Source organism: Phyllopteryx taeniolatus, chromosome 6 (assembly GCF_024500385.1).
Source record: "Phyllopteryx taeniolatus isolate TA_2022b chromosome 6, UOR_Ptae_1.2, whole genome shotgun sequence".
In the NCBI taxonomy this organism is placed as follows: Eukaryota; Metazoa; Chordata; class Actinopteri; order Syngnathiformes; family Syngnathidae; genus Phyllopteryx; species Phyllopteryx taeniolatus.
In genome coordinates, this window is record NC_084507.1 from 30,360,594 (window position 1) to 30,380,189 (window position 19,596).

Here is a 19,596-nt window from a genome sequence, read left to right on the forward strand (position 1 = left end):
CCTGTGAAGAACTCAATTTAAACCGTCACCATTTTCCCCATGACAGGCAAAATTTCACACAAGCACTCCTATAAAGGACAGTCCTGCTCAGGTAGCTTATTTTTTTTTTAATTAAATCCAAGTCACATTAACAAGTTACATCATAGCAGTCCTTAATAGACAAATGCAAAGTAGCTTGCAATAATGACTCATCAAAACGCATTTCTAAAATAAAACTTGAGTACAAAAAAAGAGGTGATGTAAAGCTACAGAGGAAACAGTTGTTTAGTCCACCAGCAGTGAACCATCAGAAAGACAATATCACTCTGTCAAGAGTACACAACATCTTTCTTCTTCAGCTCAATGATGGGCAAACTGTGTTTAGCGAGCAGCATGAATATTCAGAACGGCAAGATGGAAAATTCAGGAATAAAACGGTGAATGTATACAGGAACTGTTACAGGTGTAAATACAGAAAAACACATGTACTCAATAATACCGTTCTTTTGCGATCCAAATGAACAGTTTTGTAAGTATATAAAAAAAAAGGGGGTACTTGGTGTGATTTAAAAACATTCGATTCAAGGTCAAGTCCTTGCCATTGTGTTTGAGTAGTATTTCATAGTCACGTTTCCTCTCTGGATGTACAAAATATTGTTTCCTTCACATTTACATGGAAATTGTCTACTTAAACACCTGTTGACAAATACATTTCCACTGTGTGGTGCAAACATTTCTTACTCATTCAAACCTAATAGATGTTTCCAAGTTTGCAAAGTCATTCATTCTCATGCTATAAGTGTTTGTTCCAAGACGAAGCAGAAAAGTCAGTCTAAAAGTTGTACTTGAGGCATTCAAATAACCCAAAATTGGTCTAAAATAAGGGAATCGGTGCTGCTTCGTCTAAATCTACAATGGATAGACTATTGTGATTAAAAAAGTAAACAAACTTAACATGCTTTATCTGTGAACTTTCTTTACAAAATAAACAGAACTAAAGTGCAAGCACAAATACTCGAGAGAAATAAAACACAAAGCCATATCAAAAGCATTGTGACTCAAAATCAAAACTTCATTTGAATATGCGTACGATCTGGAGGGTTTGGTTGCGTCTTGCGGCCTGTCATGCGGTGCAGACGTCACCTCAAGGCGCGACACATTCCTACACTCAAAGCCAGTCGACTTTTATGCACGCCAGTTCAACAACAAAAAAAAAAGGTATAAGGAGGATAAAAAGTGTAAAAAAAAACAATTTAACCAAAACTTCAGTTTGCTTTGCTTCTGATTGTGACAAGATTGTCAATACATTCTCTTATCAAGCATTAAAATTATATTCAAGGCTATCGGTTTCTCTACAAAAATCAGAATTTAGGTTGGGAGCAATCAACTTAGCAATAGAAGGAATAAAATAATTGGACATCACATTGTGGTTGAAAAATACAGCATTAAGTTGTAGTATCACATGAAGAAAAAAGAAAATGTGGCTCATTTTCGTCAACAATACAATCTGCGGCAGTATTAAAAAAAAAAAATATATATATATATATATATATATATAGACATACACGTATATCAAACATTCACAAAATGTCCTGCATTTGGAATATTCAAAATACATAACAGAACTCTTTGAAAGGCTGAAAAAAAAGTGGAATATTGCTTTAGTGAAAGTCTTAACAGGAACATGCAAGCATAGTCTTCAGTGGTATATAATCTACAAGGGGAAAACACTTTTTTTTTTTTTAAAAGGATATGCTAATGAAAAAGCAATTACCCCCCCTCCAACAGAGTTGGTAATATCCCTTTTATATTTTAAACAAGAATAGCATAAATACAAAATTTGTTTCCATTTTTGGGCAACGATTGAAACTAGTATCATTGCATCATGCTTTGTGAAGTTTCAGGCTGGTTCCAAATATGGTCGTTGTACTAGCCTATAGTGTACTGAGAATTTATACAAAAATACGACTACTAGCATATTTTTTTTTCAAGCAATTGAAGCTATTAATATTCTGTATTTAATAGGAATGGTCAAACTGTATGGCAATGTAAGGCAGAAAGGGAATTTGGAATGACGTCCTTTAAAAAAAAAAAAAAAAAAAAAAAAAAAAAAAGAAAAGGAAATCCACCAAAACAAAATGTGCTTTCAATGGTCACATCCCTGCCCCCTTCCCCCTTTTAAAGCCATTACACCACTGACTAAAAGGGACAATACAGACATAACAGGTGACATAATCACCAAACACATTTTTGGTCCACATTGTGTCTTTTCAAAAAATAAAAAAAGACACTTGAATAAATGAGGGAGTGATTGGGCAGACCAGTTCTGATGTCGTACAAAGAAAAGACATGCACAGAACCCAGAGTCAAAAATTATGACATCATACAAGTATATTTGTCTGTTGTGTTACTGAACCCTGAGCTAAAACAAAATTATTGTATAAATATATGTATATAACAAACTCGTAGCAAAAATGTAATCAACTCAAAAGGTCAGAGTACACCTCAAATTTGGCTTGATGCAGAAAAATTGCTTCAAGTGGTACAATTGTCACTGGTATACTCGAGTGGACCTTTGTCATGTAAATACTTCTCAATACTGCACAAAATTCCATGTCCACACTCTCTCGCCAAAGGCAGCTACCAATTAAAAAAAACACACACAAAAAAATAACAGAAATAAAAATGTGAAACTCAATATTTGACCAAAATGTGTCACTTCCATTGTCAAGGCTTGATTTCCACTCACTTTAAACATGCACAGTCTATTCAAAAATTCAGCAGAGAAAAAAAAAACAAAACCAAAAAAAACCAACGCCCTGACCTTTAATAAGTGCCCTTCAAGTATTTATGCATTGTATTTGAAACAGCCAAAGTTTGCCTTTTGACAACCCTGACTATGAAAAATAATTGTAATTAATATACATAAAACAGCTATCATGTAGAACCCTACTTACGAAAACTATGTGAACACAACGCTAGCAAAAAGGTAAGGTAAACATCTCATTTGTAGTGACTGAAATATAGTCCCTTTCAGTTAAAAAAATGCAACCGTCTATCAAGCATGCGCCACATCACAACCTCTCGCCAGGAGAGATGCTTGTTGTTCCACAACCGCACCCTCAACTCTTTCAATTGTGTTTCTTGAGGAGTCCGTGTACTGTGCTGTCATGATCATTGGGGCTGAAGTCGGGGCAGAAGCCGTTAGTTATTTTGCTGTTGGCAGTGTCATGCACGTTGTGAAAAGTTGTTTGTTGGTGTTGGCAGGTACCACTGAGGAGGCCAGAATTTTTCGGGTACAGGTACTCCTCTCCCAAGTCACTATGTTCTTCCACAAAGCTCTGGAAATTCTCTGTAGACACCACGAGAGGGGACAAGACAAAAGCAGCAGAAAACCTTAATAATAAAAGGACTTGAACTTTGTGCTGAAAAGACTATATTTGCCAAGGCTTAACAATGCTTCATTCATCATTTTTAAATTATCGTGTTTTACTTTCAGACCCAAATTAGGCTTCCATTTTAAACTGTGTTTCATAGACTCAAGAGATAGTTGCGTTTCTCACCGAATGTGATCTTTCCCGCGCCTTCACTATCAATGGCAGCAAACAAGCAGGTGACACTGAGGTGACTCACTCCCAAAGCGGTCTTGAGAATAACTGCCAACTCGGGCTCTGTGATAGCGCCATCCTCCTCGGCCTCAAACATCTGAAAAGTCAGATTATATACAAATAGTTGATCGTCATCAACTGCTGTTGTCCCCCTAATTGACTTGCTCTCTGGTTCTGAGACTAAAGGGGACAAGGTGATGAGGTGCCTATTCAATTGAGTTGATCAAATAGAATTTATTCCAAATAATGCATTTTGAAAAATGAATGAGGCCCACATTTATAGTGCTGACTCAACATTAAGACTATAGATCTGCAAAAGTAGATATGTTTAAAGGGGCCCTTCCATCAGAATCCATTTTGTTCTACTGTTTTATGGATAACTTAGGGGAAAATATGTCTATGACATGCTTTAAGGCTGACACCTACGCGGTTTATCGATTGAATGCAATAGCCTTTGAACACCAAAACCACTTGCAAACAACAGGATTTGAAATTGCCAATGGTGTTACATACTTTTGTACAATATTCAAGTGCCTGCCCGCTTCATGGTTGGTACCCACCCACTCAACTCAGCTGAACGGCAACGTGGCATTTCCGGGCTTTAAGCGAGCGAGTCTCAGCCACTGCCGAGCCATAAAAATACAGTCTATAAAGTACACACGTGTTTTACAACAATACGTAACGAAATATCATAATGTATGATGTAACAGTGGATGCAATGGCGAAGCTTGCATTCATCGTCGCCAGCAAAGACTATAGCGGCAGGTCCAATAAATTCCAATAAATAGGAGTAGATGAACTCAACATCACCCCCTCTCTCTTAACTTTTAGCCACGTTCTCTATTAGTAGGCCAACAATCCAACACAAATTAAGCTTCACAATGATAGTATACGGGGGGGGCTTTTCGCGCTCGCCATGGCCGCTTCACAGCACACCTTCGCTGGACACGAGCGTGACGACGACCCGCTCAAGAGGATCAAAGTGGGAGGAGCATATCATTGTGGCGTAAATGAAGCGAATGCGCATTCAGTGTGTTTAAGTTACCCCGCGATCAAACGAGTCAGGTCGCAAGTCTGAACGTAGCATTAGCGAAGGACGCAACGTCGCTATGAATGCTTGGCTGCCTATCAAACTAAACTATAACGTCAAACGAAATAAATTAATTCAAGAAATAAAGGGATTTTAAATGTAGAAATTAGGCTGGAATTTGCCCTCTGAAAAGTACTTCAGTGTTTAATCACTATGAGTACTGAGAAAAACTTTTCAACTATATTCTAATTTATTGAGATGTACCTATATTTAAAAAAAGTCAAAATATTTGACTCTGACTGTGTGTAGTCTGTAGTGCATATCTTTGACACGAGTTTCACAACGACAATTAAATTCCTTCCTTCCCTTTGGACACCTCATTAGGTACACCGGGGCAGGGGAGCTTAAACGCGACTATCCGACCATCCTGCCCGCAACGAAATGTATAACGTTTCAGATTGTAACGCAGCGGTGTTGAAACGCTGTCTTGAGTCCAGGAGTAAACACACGTCCACTGCGCTTTAGCCCGAAAGTCACATTTATTCGGCAGCATCCCCGACCGAAGAGCATGACGCGTGCGTATGAGAGCATTTGATTAGTGTTGATGAGAGCAAGACACGTGCATATGAGAGCATTTGAGTAGTGTTAATGAGAGCAAGACTCGTATGTATGAGAGCGTTTGACTAGTGCCAATGAGAGCGTTTGGCTATTGCCAATGAGAGCATTTGACTATTGCCAATGAGAGCATTTGAGTAGTGCCAATGAGAGCATTTGAGTAGTGTTAATGAGAGCAAGACTCGTGGGTATGAAAGTGTTTGAGTAGTCCTTATGAGAGCCTTTCAGTAGTTTGTGTGTGTGAAAGCATTTGAATAATATGTGTGAGAGCTAATCCTGAAGAATGTCCCTAACGGCCCCTCATAGCTGCCCCACGCTTCTACGCTGGCAGATGCCGTGATAAGGAACAATCAGGCCCAAGCTGTTTTCCATATTTAAATTGAGGAAGATGAGTGATCCAATCAGAGCAAAGCTCATTTACATGTCGCATAATGCGAATACAGAATTTCTCAAATGCCAGGCGGAAAACACCAACTTGAATAGCTTGAAAAATGACCTACTGGGCATTTCCTACCCAAACTATTTTGCAAAACCGATAAAAAGACATCTAAGATTTTAGAAATTAAATTGAGAAAAAGATGGAAAGGGACCTTAAAAACTATTTCATGCAATCACAAGAGTTTATTTTTCATGACCAACCTTAAAATTTTAACTGATTCCAATTGAAGATTTTTTGCAAACTTACAGGTTAAAGTTGAAAATATGTTTTGTTTCAAAGACAGAAGAACAAAAACCTCCAGGATGTTGCTAATAAAGCAAATGCACTGGGGTGTTCCTATGAACAAACAAAACTATAAACCGTATTCAATCCATTACTTAGATGGGCTTGAATCTTAAAATAGAACTTACCTTGAAGGCCAATTTCAGTGTTTCCAGAGTTTTGGAAGGCCTGCATACAACAGATAAGGCTACCACATATTCTCTGATATCCACGCTGTTATCTTCATGCTGGAAAAGCAAGAGCAACCCAAATTACAAAAGAAACATGTCCATCCCTCTATTCATTTCATTCGTGCAAAGGCCTTTAAAATGCTAAGAAACATGTTTTTTTGCAACCAAATATATTTCTCAAACTTTACAGCAAATGCTGACCTCATCAAAAAGGGCAAATGTGTCTTGTAACATATCTGAAACGGGCACATCCAAGAACTGAGCAAAGTCATCAAAGCACAGCTTCTGTCCTTGCAGCTTTCTGGATCTGTTCCCATAATCCTGAAGAACCTTTTCGGGGTTTTGGGGTTTAAGCCTGTGACAGAAAATTAATGATCATTAACAGTGTGCACAAAAAAAATAGGATGAGTCAGATAGTGGCAAAAGTTGATCCTATAAAAAAAATATTAGCAACAACAACAACAACGACGACGACGAAGACCACGATCCCACCTGTGTCCATTGCTCAGTTTCCTGTAACGTGAGGTTTGAATGACTTACCCCAGCCTCCTGACAAGTTTGGAAAACTCCAACAGGCAGGTGTCAACTGGCAGTCTTAACTGGCCTTCTGCCATTGCCAACTGGCAGTCCTCAAATGAATAATCTGTGATGGGGACCCCCAGGGCTCTGTTACAGTGAAAACAATGGCAGGTCTTTAGTACATAAAACACATTGCAATGCTTATGAATGAAAAAAAAAAAGGGACTGTGTACACATTACATGCTGTATAAAGTTCTAAACTATGAGAGCTCTCTCATTTGCACTGGATTTTTTATTTTATTTTTTTGTTTACACTCCAAAGACTAAATGCTACAATTAATTACACAACATACTAAAAATATTCCTATTTAAAACTTACTTGGCCATGACATGCCTCACGTTGACAGCAAACAGAACAGGATTCCTTTTCTCTTCCTCAGAGGGAGTGTAGATTGGAAGGAACTGCAAAAAGAGACCATTTAATAAATGATTAGGGTCAATTTTCATTTAATAGCCACTGTTATATGCCCTATAAAGATCTGGAATTTTCATCATCATAAACGGTGAGATGTATTGAGCTTCCATACACTTACCTCTATTTCAAACACGTTGTGTAGCTGGCATAGTGTCAGCCACAAGATCTTAAACCTGGAATAAAAAATGAATTAGCAATGTGACTAGTGGCCTGGATCTTTGTGGAATTTTCTACAAAACATGAAATAGAACACTTCAAACACATTGAAAATCTTCTAAATTAAGGGGAAAAAAGCAATTGATTACTGAAGTAGTTGAAGTCTACTGCCCATATTGCTCTTCTCATGAATTATGTTCCATTTGCACAACTTGAGTCGAGTTTTTAGGGCAAGTGACGCAATTTGAAATGTTACGCGTTCATCTTGTACGAACGAGTTTATTGATGGATATTTTTCACTGAAACTTGTCGGCCAATGGGAAACCGAGTAGCAGATTAAACAAAAGGGTCAAGGAGTTGATAAATGATTTAGTTATACTGTTTTACTCTAATTTGAATTTGACTCAATTTCTCCAGATCCCATCATGTGATTTTAAAAATTCTTGGGTGCGTTGTCCAACCAGACTTCACATTTTGACAGACTGTCATTTTTTTGGGAAACCTTGTCACTTTGCTATTTTAAGTGTCGATGAAGGAGAAAAACGCACGTCGCCATCCGCCACTTATTTCTTTATCAATATTCTGGGAATAAGAAGACTAACTTTACTGGTTGACATTTTTTTTATTGTAAGTAGTTTTATTGTCAAATACATATAGTAAAATGTAGTACTGTACATGGTAAAAAGAAAATACTTACGCTCCAGGCCCTTGCCACGTCCAAGTGATTGTGTCCTTCACAAGACAAAAAAGGCCAGTAAATGAAAGAAACAGTATTTTCTATTACAGGGCATTTTCAATTAGCTTTCCATCCATACTTCCAGATCCATACTTTGACATTTTTTACATCAGTGAAAGATATTTTCACATGTGAATTTTGCAATAGGTCTAATTTCTGCAAATAATCCGAGAAAATGTCCACATTTTTTGAAACAGTATTGCAGTTTACATTTAAATCATGTTGAAGTCAATTTAATACCACGAGGTGCTTGATAAGATTGCTACTTGTGTTCTAATGGATCGCCCAAAAGCGGCCACCAGGTGTCTCTATAAGAACACGTTAATCATATTACATAAAACATTGCAAGAATTTATTCATAATTGGAGCTTGCTCGGCCTAAGACAAAACCAAAAAGTTATAAGGAACAAATCTGATTGTTGAGATGACCTTAAAGCTGAAGAATAACCTAGACACTAGATACAGAAAAACAATACATTGCCTTATTAAATCGTAAGCAGAGTATTATTAGTGTCCAGAAATCAGGCCTTTGTTTTCATATTTGCAAAACAAAACCAATCTTCTTTTCCTTTGGGCTTGTCCCTTTTGGGGTCGCCACAGCGCGTCATCCTTTTCCATGTAAGCCCATCTCCTGCATCCTCCTCTCGAACACCAACTGCCTTCATGTCTTCCCTCACGACATCGATCAACCTTCTCTTTGGTCTTCCTCTAGCTCTCTTACCTGGCAGCTTCATCCTCATCATCCTTCTACCAATATACTCACTATTTCTCCTCTGGACGTGTCCAAACCATCGAAGTCTGCTCTCTCTCACTTTGTCTCCAAAACATCGAACCTTGGCTGTCCCTCTGATGAGCTCATTTCTAATTTTATTCAACCTGGTCACTCCGAGAGCGAACCTCAACATCTTCATTTCTGCCACCTCCAGCTCTGCTTCCCGTTGTCTCTTCAGTGCCACTGTCTCTAATCCGTACATCATGGCTGGCCTCGCCACTGTTATATATATAAAAAGTTATATATATAAACTTTGCCCTTCATCCGAGCAGAGACTCTTCTGTCACATAACACATCTGACACATAAAACACCTTCATCCACCCGTTCCAACCTGGTTGGACCAGTTTCTTCACTTCCTGACCACACTCTCCATTGGTCTGGACGGTTGACCCCAAGTATTTCAAGTCCTCCACCCTTGCCATCTCTTCTCCCTGTAGCCTCACTCTTCCCCCACCACCCCTCTCATTCATGCACATATATTCTGTCTCACTTCGGCTAATCTTCATTCCTCTGCTTTCCAGTGCATGCCTCCATCTTTCTAACTGTTCCTCCACCTGCTCTCACTGCAGATCACAATGCCATCTGCAAACATCATGGGCCACGGGGATTCCAGTCTAACCTCATCTGTCAGCCTATCCATCACCACTGCAAACAGGAAGGGGCTTAGGGCTGATCCCTGATGCAGTCCCACCTCCACCTTAAATTCGTCTGCCACACCTACAGCACACCTCTGCGCTGTTCTGCTGCCCTCGTACATGTCCTGTATTATTCTAACATACTTCTCTGTCACTCCAGACTTCCGCATGCACTACCACAGTTACTCTCTGGGTACTTTGTCATAGGCTTTCTCTAGATCTACAAAGACACAATGTAGCTCCTTCTGACCTTCTCTTTACTTTTCCATCAACATCCTCAAGGCAAATAATGCATCTGTGGTACTCTTTCTAGGCATGAAACCATACTGTTGCTTGCAAATACTCACTTCTGTCGTGAGTCTAGCCTCCACTACTCTTTCCCATAACTTCATTGTGTGGCTCATCATCTTTATTCCTCTATAGTTCCCACAGCTCCGCACCTCAACCTTGTTCTTAAAAATGGGCACCAGCACACTTTTCCTCCATTCCTCAGGCATCTTCTCACGCGCTAGAATTCTATTGAACAAGCTGGTCAAAAACTCCACAGCCACCTCTCCGAGATGCTTCCATAACTCCACAGGAATTTCATCAGGACCAACTGCCTTTCCATTTTTCATCCTCTTTAATCCCTTTCTAACTTCCCCCTTACTAATCATTGCCGACTTCCTGGTCCACCACACTTGCCTCTTCTACTCTCCCTTCTCTCTCATTTTCCTCATTCACCAATTCCTCAAAGTATTCTTTCCATCTATCTAGCACACTACTGGCACCAGTCAACATTTCCATCGCTATCCTTAATCACCCTAACCTGCTGCACATCCTTCCCATCTCTATCAGACAGTCTGGCCCAACTGTATAGATCCTTTTCTCCTTCTTTAGTGTCCATACATGTTATCATATGCCTCTTGTTTGACCTTTGCCACCTCTACCTTTGCCCTATGTCGCATCTTAATGTATTCCTTTCGCCTCTCCTCGGTCCTCTCAGTGTCCCACTTCTTCTGAGCTAACCTTTTTCCTTGTATGATTTCTTGTACTCTGAGGTTCCACCACCAAGTCTCCTTTTCTCCTTTCCTGCCAGAAGATACACCAAGTGCTCTCCTGCCTGCCTCTCTGATCACCTTGGCTGCAGTGGTCCAATCTTCTGGAAGCTCCTCCTGTCCACCGAGAGCCTGTTTCACCACTTCCCGAAAAGCTGCACAACACTTGTCCTGTCTAAGCTTCCACCACATGCTTCTCTGCTCTGCCTTTGTCTTCCTAATCTTCCTCCCCACCACCACTTTGGCCCACAGTAGCTGAATTTCCACCGGCGCCCTGCAGGTTGACGGCGTTGGTGGCGGACGTTGTTAACCCGGGCCACGACCGATCCGGTATGGAATTCTTTGGATGAACGCTCATATTTGTTTGGCAAAGTTTAAAGCCGGATGCCCTTCCTGACACAACGCTCTGCATTTATCCGGGCTTAGGACCGGCCTACAGTTTGCACTGGCTTGTGCCCCCCCCCCATAGGGCTGCATTTGCAAAACAAAACCAATATACATATATATTTAAGATGCCAAGAATCGTACCAGTTTGTTTGGGTATCGCATCACAACTGGCTGCACTGGTACAGCTGGGATGAAGGCCCCTACAAGACCCAAACGAAGACACCTATAGGTTATGCTTTACAAACCAAGAGCATTCACTTTTTTTAAATGTAACTGAGAGAAAAAAAATAAACAAAACAAAAAATGATTTAGATATCAATTCATACTGTGCTTTTAAATAAAAGTACAATTCCTGACACAATCTGGAATGTAGGTGACATACACACATCTAAAACGAGGAAGAAGAAGAAAACAGATGACCAGTTTACCTGGCTTAAAGGTGATTAGGCAGGATCGATTTGTGCAGGTGCCCTCTGGAAAAATCATTATCTGCATGAAAGAAATGCACACACCATGTAAAAAAAAATTATGTTGTTAACATTTTGAGAAAAGGATAAAATAATAAAGAAAGATTATATTTTATTATAAAAGTGGCTAAATCACTGCTTTTGCAAAGTATAAATGGCCACCATGAGCCTGATTTACTAAAGGCTTGCATGTGCCAAAATGGACACAAACTGGAGTGCACACGCAAATAGATGTGGGAGCTGATCTATTAACTGGGCACACACAGGATTGCGTCTGCCAACTGGGCCATTTTAGTTAGGCCGTTAATTTTGCACGTTCTTGGAGGAGGATATGCAAATTGGTTAATTTGGCACGCACAGTGCGATTTATCAAACCTGAGACAAATTGCAACTGCTGATTTAGCATTTTTAAATACCATCTAAATGGCAGATGCAAATGACACGGCTAACTGACTTTGAAGCGAAGGCAAAAATGAGAGGCGACGGGGAGAACAGATGTTTTCCCGCTCCTGTATATATTTTTGAAATGCCAGAAAAAATGATCACTATCATCTATTCAGCTTTTGGAACTTCTGAGTAAGGGCCAACTTGTAGCCAGTCGCATGAAGGAGTCACTGATGACAAAACTCATTTACACTCAGTTGTGGCCAAGATCATTGCCTGCAACTGTGGGGATGCCGGTTCAAGTCATCGACCAGGAGAAGAATGAGAATGAAGAAAAAACAAAAAAACGTCAGCTACGACAGCGCTTGAGAGGATGCAGCAACGGCTCATCTACGCCAACATCATCCGTGTGATGGCCTTAAGACAGACACCGATGCGATCAATTGCATTCCAGCAGACTACCTTTTTTTTGTCATATGGAAAACAAGATGAAAATGATTCAGCTATTGTCCATATCTTAGCAAAGTTCTCAGGCTCTCGTGTACTTCTGACTCATGTACAGAGCAACATTCTCACAATCTTGTGAATTTTGTGTCACCGTTTCAAACCTTGAAATAAATTGGTCGTGCTCTTCCCTTTGGTTGCAATTGACTTTAAACATACTTTGCAGCGGAATAATTTTGGGTCATTGTCCGATGCGGCAAAACAGAAACAATTACAAATTACTGATAAAAGTGTGCCTCTTTTATAAAGTAGCTCCTCTCTTCACCGCCTTGTCGTCAGTGTGAGAAATGCACGTCAGTGAGGTCACAAAAAGCAAAAGCTGTTCATGTAATATGCAGATATCACGTCTGTACAACTTTTGGGGCTCTTTGAATGTCAAGGTACCACTTTATCCGTATGGCAATTACTAATGATGAAATGTAACTTAACAAATTGACTAAAATAAAATAAAAAATGTTTTATTATTGCTACAACTTTTACTATGGAACCAGTTATTCCAAATTCTGATGAATTCCAATGGGATTTATTTTTTATTCAAACCAATCAGAGGTCAAACAGCCTCAGCGAACAGATCGTGTTTAACTTTGGCGGTTCCATTGTAGAGCAAACATTTCTCAGCTGTGTGGAAGCTGGAACCTTCAATGTGGATGTCTGGTTTAAAATATACAGTATGTCAGTGATCATAAATGAACTCCAAAATGGAGGCTTTTTGAGACACATTCTTTACCTGTGGCCATTCCCCTCCAGAGTGGGCTCTGCGTTTGATCTCTTCCACAGTCTTCTTTCTCGAGTCCTGGTCTGATCTTGATACAAACACTGGCCTGATGTACTTTATTAAAGCTGGAGGAAAAGACAAAGATAATTACAAAGGCTCGAGCATGACTCGCTTTTTAAATCGCTTTGACAATAGTGAGAGTGGAAGAATGCAGTCAAACTAACAATTTTAGTTTAAATGCGTTTGTAAAATTTAAGCACAGTCGTCAGAAAGTGTTGATTTAGTTCAGTAGATTAACAACATGGAAAAAAAATATATTACCAATATGTCACCTCTGTCAGACAAGTATTTGCTCATACAACATCAAGAACATGACAACAAAAGGACCAAGTAGCACAAGACAGACAAGAAAAAATTGAAATCACTAGAATATTAGGGATGCAACAGTACTTGGTAAAATATGTTCGGTAAGCTCTGCACGGGACAATAGTTTGGGCCATTGTCTGTCTGCGTGTGCGTGAGAGAACCTGCCCAGGCAGATGAAAAGTCCTCAGCCATGAGGTAATGTCCTATCACTGTTGTGACCCCCCCCCCCCGACCCATAGTTTCAAATAGATCCGTGTTCAAAGCATACAGAAGTAGATGGAAAGTAAAAAGTAGCACTAGACTGGAGGAGTTGAGAAAGAAAAGTTTGAAGCAGCACCAGCTTCATTTAAATCTTTGGTGTGGATTAATTTTAGTTTCACATGTGAATATGATGACAAGGGAGTGAACACTGTTGACAGATATTTTACTGTCTGCAAACATAGCTTGAAACATGTCCCATACTGAAAAGGAAACAAAAAAAATATGAGCAAGCATCTCCAGCATAAGCATTCTGATACAGTAAAACCTTCTTGTACCACCACAGTCGAGCAACTCGAAAAGATGATTAATACCAGTGATACAATTCTTGTCTATTGGGAATCCTTTTGAACACACCTAACGTCTCACTTTAGATAAACAAGAAAATAACACGCGTAGTTAGGGCATTTATTGCTGAAGATTTGCAGCCCTTTTCCATGGTTGAAGATGCGGGGTTTCGTCACTTAACGAAAATGCCCGACCCATATTATGTTTTGCCCTGTTGTACACATTTCATCGTCAATGTAATTCCCAACCTCCATGACTGGACAAGTTGTGTTTTTTTGGGGTATTTTTTTACGTTTTAGTTTGTTATACAGATTTTATACGACTGTATTGTCATGTGTAGACAAGTAGTAGTGGGCTCTGCGTTTGATCTCTTCCACAGTCTTCTTTCTCAAGTCCTGGTCTGATCTTGATACAAAGTAGTAAACAAGGAAAATGAGGCAGATTACAACTTGAAAGTGTAAGTTTAACTACTGTTAACTTGAAACAAAAGTGTTAAATTATTCAGTACACCAGTGATACTGGATTGTGTTAACTGCGAAAAGCAGTTTTTGCTGAGAAACAAAATAAAGTGATAATTTTGGAAAAAAAAAAATCATCATGCACAACCGTGGCGCAAAAACCGAGATACAGACCGCGAATCGTGGGTTACCTGTAAAGTTGCACCCCTAACATATAATGGAATTTGTATCCAGCATTTAAGATCTAAACATGACCCACAAAAGGGAAAAATGTAAAATGATTTACAGAAGGAACCATGAACTGATATAAATTGTCTTTAAAAATAAATAAAATAAAGCAGAATAAGGGCAGCATAGCACGGGTAGCGCAGTCATGCAAAGAATTAATTGATTCCAACTGTGAGCTGATGGAAAGGGATTAGGACTCCAACTACAACCTGAAGAGACACTTTGCACACGTCACTGTGGCTGATCAGGTCTTAATACCTAGTCTGGATTCACCTTGCTCAATTTGGGCATTGGGTTCTGGTTCCTCCCACAAATCTGACCAGCTGACCGAATTTACATGATTACGTGGATATCTGAGAAAGTGGTTGGGGAAAAAAAAGCTTATTTAAAAAATATATAAATAAATAAATACATAAAAAGTGTGTTCACTTATTCCCAAGCACAGAATGTTCAAATCAATTCCAAACATGCTGTTTTTTTAAAATGTACATGTCAATTATCAGGACAACTGTCTGCATAAAAATATCATGTAGCCACAAACTGCTACTACAGTATATGAACACATGGATTGTGCATAAACTATCATTTCAAATGATAGAAATCTGTGATAGTTACTCACTTCCCCACACGGGTATATCCTTGCTCTCTGCTTTCATGACAATGGAGGCCATTGTCATGGTGACTGGTATAGCATCAAAGTAGGAAGAGTGGGGCGCCAGAGTGAGAATGGGTGCTTCGGTGGGCAACGCCCGCTGCCCTTTAACAGTTATCCAATGGAAGCCGCCCGCAAACCACATGACCCGCATGATGATCTTCAAAATGATGTCAACCAGTCTGAAACCAAGAGAAATCAAGTTTAAAGGCCTCAAGTTAATTGACATTATTAACGTAGACCAAATGTATGAAACCGTTATCAACATGTACAACAAAACAGAAATCCTTTTGACGTCAGGGACGGGGTCACCACTACCAATGCAACAGCAACTGCCACAATGTGTCCAAATTCGCTGAGTGAATCGTAATGCAAACATTCGTGCACACACAGCAGGGCACGCACCTCCTCCAGAGGCACTGCGGTTCGACAGCAGTCTCAGAGTGTCCCGCTGAGGCCAGAAACGCAAAAGGCCAAGCCAGCAGCATCATAGATGCAGCTACGAGTAGACGGATGGGGAATAGCGTGACTGTCATAACTGCTATCTGCAAACAATGAGAAAAATAAATATGGATAAATAAAACATCTGACCAACTCATTCAAGGTTATTCATTGTACTATCTGACTGCGCAAGAATTCTCTGGGGTACAGTCAGTAGTCATACTGGAACAGAAAAGAGCCGACCACAAGGTGACCAGCACATAATTTCTTAAATGTCTTAATATGCAAAAGAACAAAATTACCCCCCCTTAAAAATAAATAAATCACAAATATAAAGACACTTTTACAAACTCCCCAAAATTTTGAAAATTACTAATCTAACAGAAAGGATACATACAGGAAGTCATCGTCGTGTTAAAACTGAGGAGTCCAAAACCAGTAAAAACAGGTTTGCTAAGAACATCCTAATACATACGAGGTTTGAGAGTGGGAAGACAGACAGATGGGTGCAAAAACACAAGTGTGTGTTACATGTACATAAGCATGGGCTGGTTACCGCTTTCAGGGTATACTGCAATTTGAAAAGGTCACGGTTTCAACGCCAAACAAATTTTCCACCATACTGTTCCTGTGTTATGAGGGGTTTTGCCGTTTTTTTTTTTTTTCTTTACGAGAACGGCGTCTTGAAATTAAAATTTTTAACCAGCTATGAGAGTTAGTGTGTCTACAACTTATAAAATAAATACCGACACTCTAGGCTTGCTACCCATGCAGATAATATCGCTAACTAGCATGGCTCACATCAGTTTAGCAAGACTTTGGCAACAATTTATTTGCCTGTCCCTGTCAGACAGAACTGAATGAAGTAGGACATTGCTGTGTCTAAAATGTTGCGTGTGGGTCACCAACGATCTGGTTTTTAGAGCGGGCTCTCTGAACTGAATGATTGGGAGCCAATGTGTCAGTTTTTCTCGTCTTTTTTTCCTGTTAAAGTCGCACGTGACCACGCACCTACAGGTCAGAGTTCTACGAGTCTGTTTTTGCACAAGATTGTGACCCCAGAAAAACAAAATGCAATTGATGGACCTGTCTAAAATCATTGCATGGGAATTTTAGCTAATTTTCAATAAAAGGGTGACAAAATATTCAGAGGCTACACTCATGCCCACAATCCAATATATGCACTTCCAAAAAAAATCTGTTTTTGCATACTTTTTGTTGCACTCTATTTGAATTCATAATGCAAGGCAAACACGTATTCAACAATGTATTTTTTTTTTTTTTACATTAGTAATTATCTTTACACAATTTAATAAATGAATTGAAGCAACAAAAAATATCTGAAGAGCCACTTGGGAGTTGAAAAAGCTGGCTCTTTTTAGGGAGCTGAGCCAAAAGAACCGGCTCTCTAAAGAGAGCCTAAATTCCCATCACTACAAAATATCTGTAATGAGATTATTAGACACGTGGCAGCGTTAGCCTGACAGCGACAGTTGCTTCCAATAAAGATGACAGCAACTTGGGAACAAGTCGTAATTGCCGGGCACATATAGACAAAACACTATTCATACTCACAGTCACGTCTCGCGACGATTTTGATTATTTGAATAACTAAAATAATTAGGTTTCAATAGGAGTCTTTCAAGGCGCCAATACAAAAACAATTTATGTTAACTACTCTCACAACTGATGTCAGTGTTTATCTTCTGTCAATATTTGTCTTGATAGTACCAGCTAGAGTCGGGAACTGTATCGGGACTATCTAATCTGGAGACACTTCTTATCTGTCAATTTAGATGATCTGTTTACATTGTACATAAATACTGCTTTGATAAGCATTTGAACATTATAATCTTTGTAATGGTTGAATATTTGATGCAGCTCTTGTATTGGATATATTAATAACCCGGAAGTGGTCATAATTTTGTGGCTGGTCAGTGTATTGCAGAAATACGCATGCGTCACTTGGCTATCAAGTGGTGTACAGTTTTAAAGAAAAGGACAAAGCAGACTGAATTAATTTTATGATGAACGAAAAGCTTTTCTTGAACTATCAAAGCAGTAATGTCTAATGCATTTGTTAGTGCATTCCTATACAAAGCATGAGCTGTCATAAATCTAATGATGATTAATTGCATCGAATAAATATGAGAGTTTTAAGATTAGTGTTATGAAAAAATTTTAAGCAGCATAACGAGGGCTTCATGTACCATCACATGCAAACAAGTTAACGACAACAATAAAAAGTATATCAATAAATAATAAAAACAATTCAAACAGAACAGTTTAGTCACACTTCACCCAATGTTGCCACGTCATTTGATATTAGGAGCCCGTTTTGTACTGTAATAAAACAAAATACAGGCACACTGTCTATACTGACAAATGTATTAATACCTTATACATATATGTATAATATATATACCTATATGATTTATATTTGTAATAAGTATGAATAATATATTGTAATATAATTTTATATTTATATAATATTTGTAATAATTATATTACTTTTAAACAGTACCATATGTATTTATTTATAAAAGGTTAATCTTGTGACAAACCGACATTGGACAGACATTGAGATCCAAATCAAATCTTAACGTTTGTGAAGTTACAGCCTTAATATATACTATTAATGACAGTTTTGTTGCTGAGATGTTTCTAATGTAAACTGTGCCTTGACTATAAAGGTTGGCCAACAGTTATTTATATAATGGCCTTATCAGAGAGAGTAATATGACTAATAGCTGTTCTAAATTTGAACTGGCCTCTTCCTCTCTGAACCTAAATAAATATTGTGTGAAAACTGTCACTGTTCCACAGTGTACCAATGGGACGCGTGAAGCGACAAAGCAGAAATAGGAAAATAATCGATCCAGCTCTGATTGCAACTCTGAGCGTGACTAAACAGTAACTCGTGTTTGAAATAAGCAAAAAAAAAATGTGAGTTCAGGAGCAACAAGCGAGGCCCATCATCAGCACCATCATCATCTTCATCATCATGTAGGGACGGTCATGCTCATGTAATCATTTCATGCTTTAGGATTCCTTTAATATTGCTAGTTTTGTGTTTTTGGGGGGCCATTTCTCTACATGACGATACTAACAAAGTCTGACTGAAACTGCTCTCATGTCTTCCCTTTTCCTTCCAAAGCGGGCGAGGAACATGCAACATGTAACATGGCTAATGCTAGCCGAGTGGCTAGGACTCGCACAGCTGACTTCGATCCTTGCCCAAACAGTCGTCATCATTAGTGGTGACAGCCTCGCAAACGGCTCATTTGCATCCACGCGAGATATTTATTTACCTTGGCCTTTTCCATGGCGGTGAATTTCAAGACGTGTACAAAAGGGTTTCTGAACGGAGGCGCTCGGTCCAGCTTCTTCCCGTCGGCGTCCATCGCACGTTGTCCGCGAGCCCCCAGCCTCATCGCGACCACAAATATGTGTCGAGTGCGCCCTAAATATCCCCCCAAAAAAGGCAGACGCGAATTTGAACGACGCTCCGGAAGAGACACTTCGCAGTTGCAGTCTTCGCCTGTATCGCGCTCGGCGGCTAATTACGGCGACGGTGCGTGGTTATTAACGCTATCTCCCTTCATCGGGCACCATGGAGGGATAATGGTTAGCTTTGGATTAGGCGGGGTCACTTGAAGTCGGCTTTATCTGGACGCCGAGTCGCCTTGTTCGTCAGCCCCGTTGCGCAGAAGGCTGCGATCCGCTAGCTCGGGATGCTAACGGACTGGAGCCACGATTCCGCCGCCCTGTCTCTGCGCATGCGCCGGACATCCTTCAGCCTCCGACCGCATTTTAAGGTTACAAACAACAAACAAATAAATACGTACAACGGTAACCAATTTACAACCCCTTTTGTTTGTTTACGTATGTGCATCTGTGAAATCAAAACTAAATGAAAGTCGTAGTCGAATGTGGTTATGTTGCTATTTGATTTGAGTTTTCAACGCTCTTTATTAGAATATAGTTTAGAGCT

At 39.5% G+C, this 19,596-nt stretch overlaps 1 protein-coding gene across 2 annotated transcripts; it reads right to left on the reverse strand.

Annotated features, from left to right (window-relative positions):
* Positions 1-92: 92 nt before the first annotated feature.
* LOC133479379 (lysophosphatidylcholine acyltransferase 1) lies at positions 93-19,395 on the reverse strand. 2 transcript variants are annotated; one of them, XM_061776295.1, is made up of 14 exons: positions 18,914-19,394; positions 15,567-15,706; positions 15,129-15,343; positions 12,924-13,036; positions 11,270-11,330; positions 10,983-11,041; positions 7,971-8,005; positions 7,236-7,290; positions 7,022-7,104; positions 6,664-6,789; positions 6,325-6,478; positions 6,082-6,180; positions 3,543-3,684; positions 93-3,331 (listed from the first exon to the last, which is right to left on the reverse strand). In XM_061776295.1, the coding sequence occupies exons 1-14, from the start codon at positions 19,034-19,036 to the stop codon at positions 3,111-3,113; spliced, it is 1,626 nt and encodes a 541-aa protein (XP_061632279.1). In that variant the 5' UTR covers positions 19,037-19,394; the 3' UTR covers positions 93-3,110. The 2 variants fall into 2 exon arrangements, with proteins under 2 accessions (XP_061632279.1, XP_061632280.1); XM_061776296.1 differs by lacking the exon at positions 3,543-3,684 and having other exon boundaries at positions 18,914-19,395.
* Between the last annotated feature and the right edge of the window lie 201 nt (positions 19,396-19,596).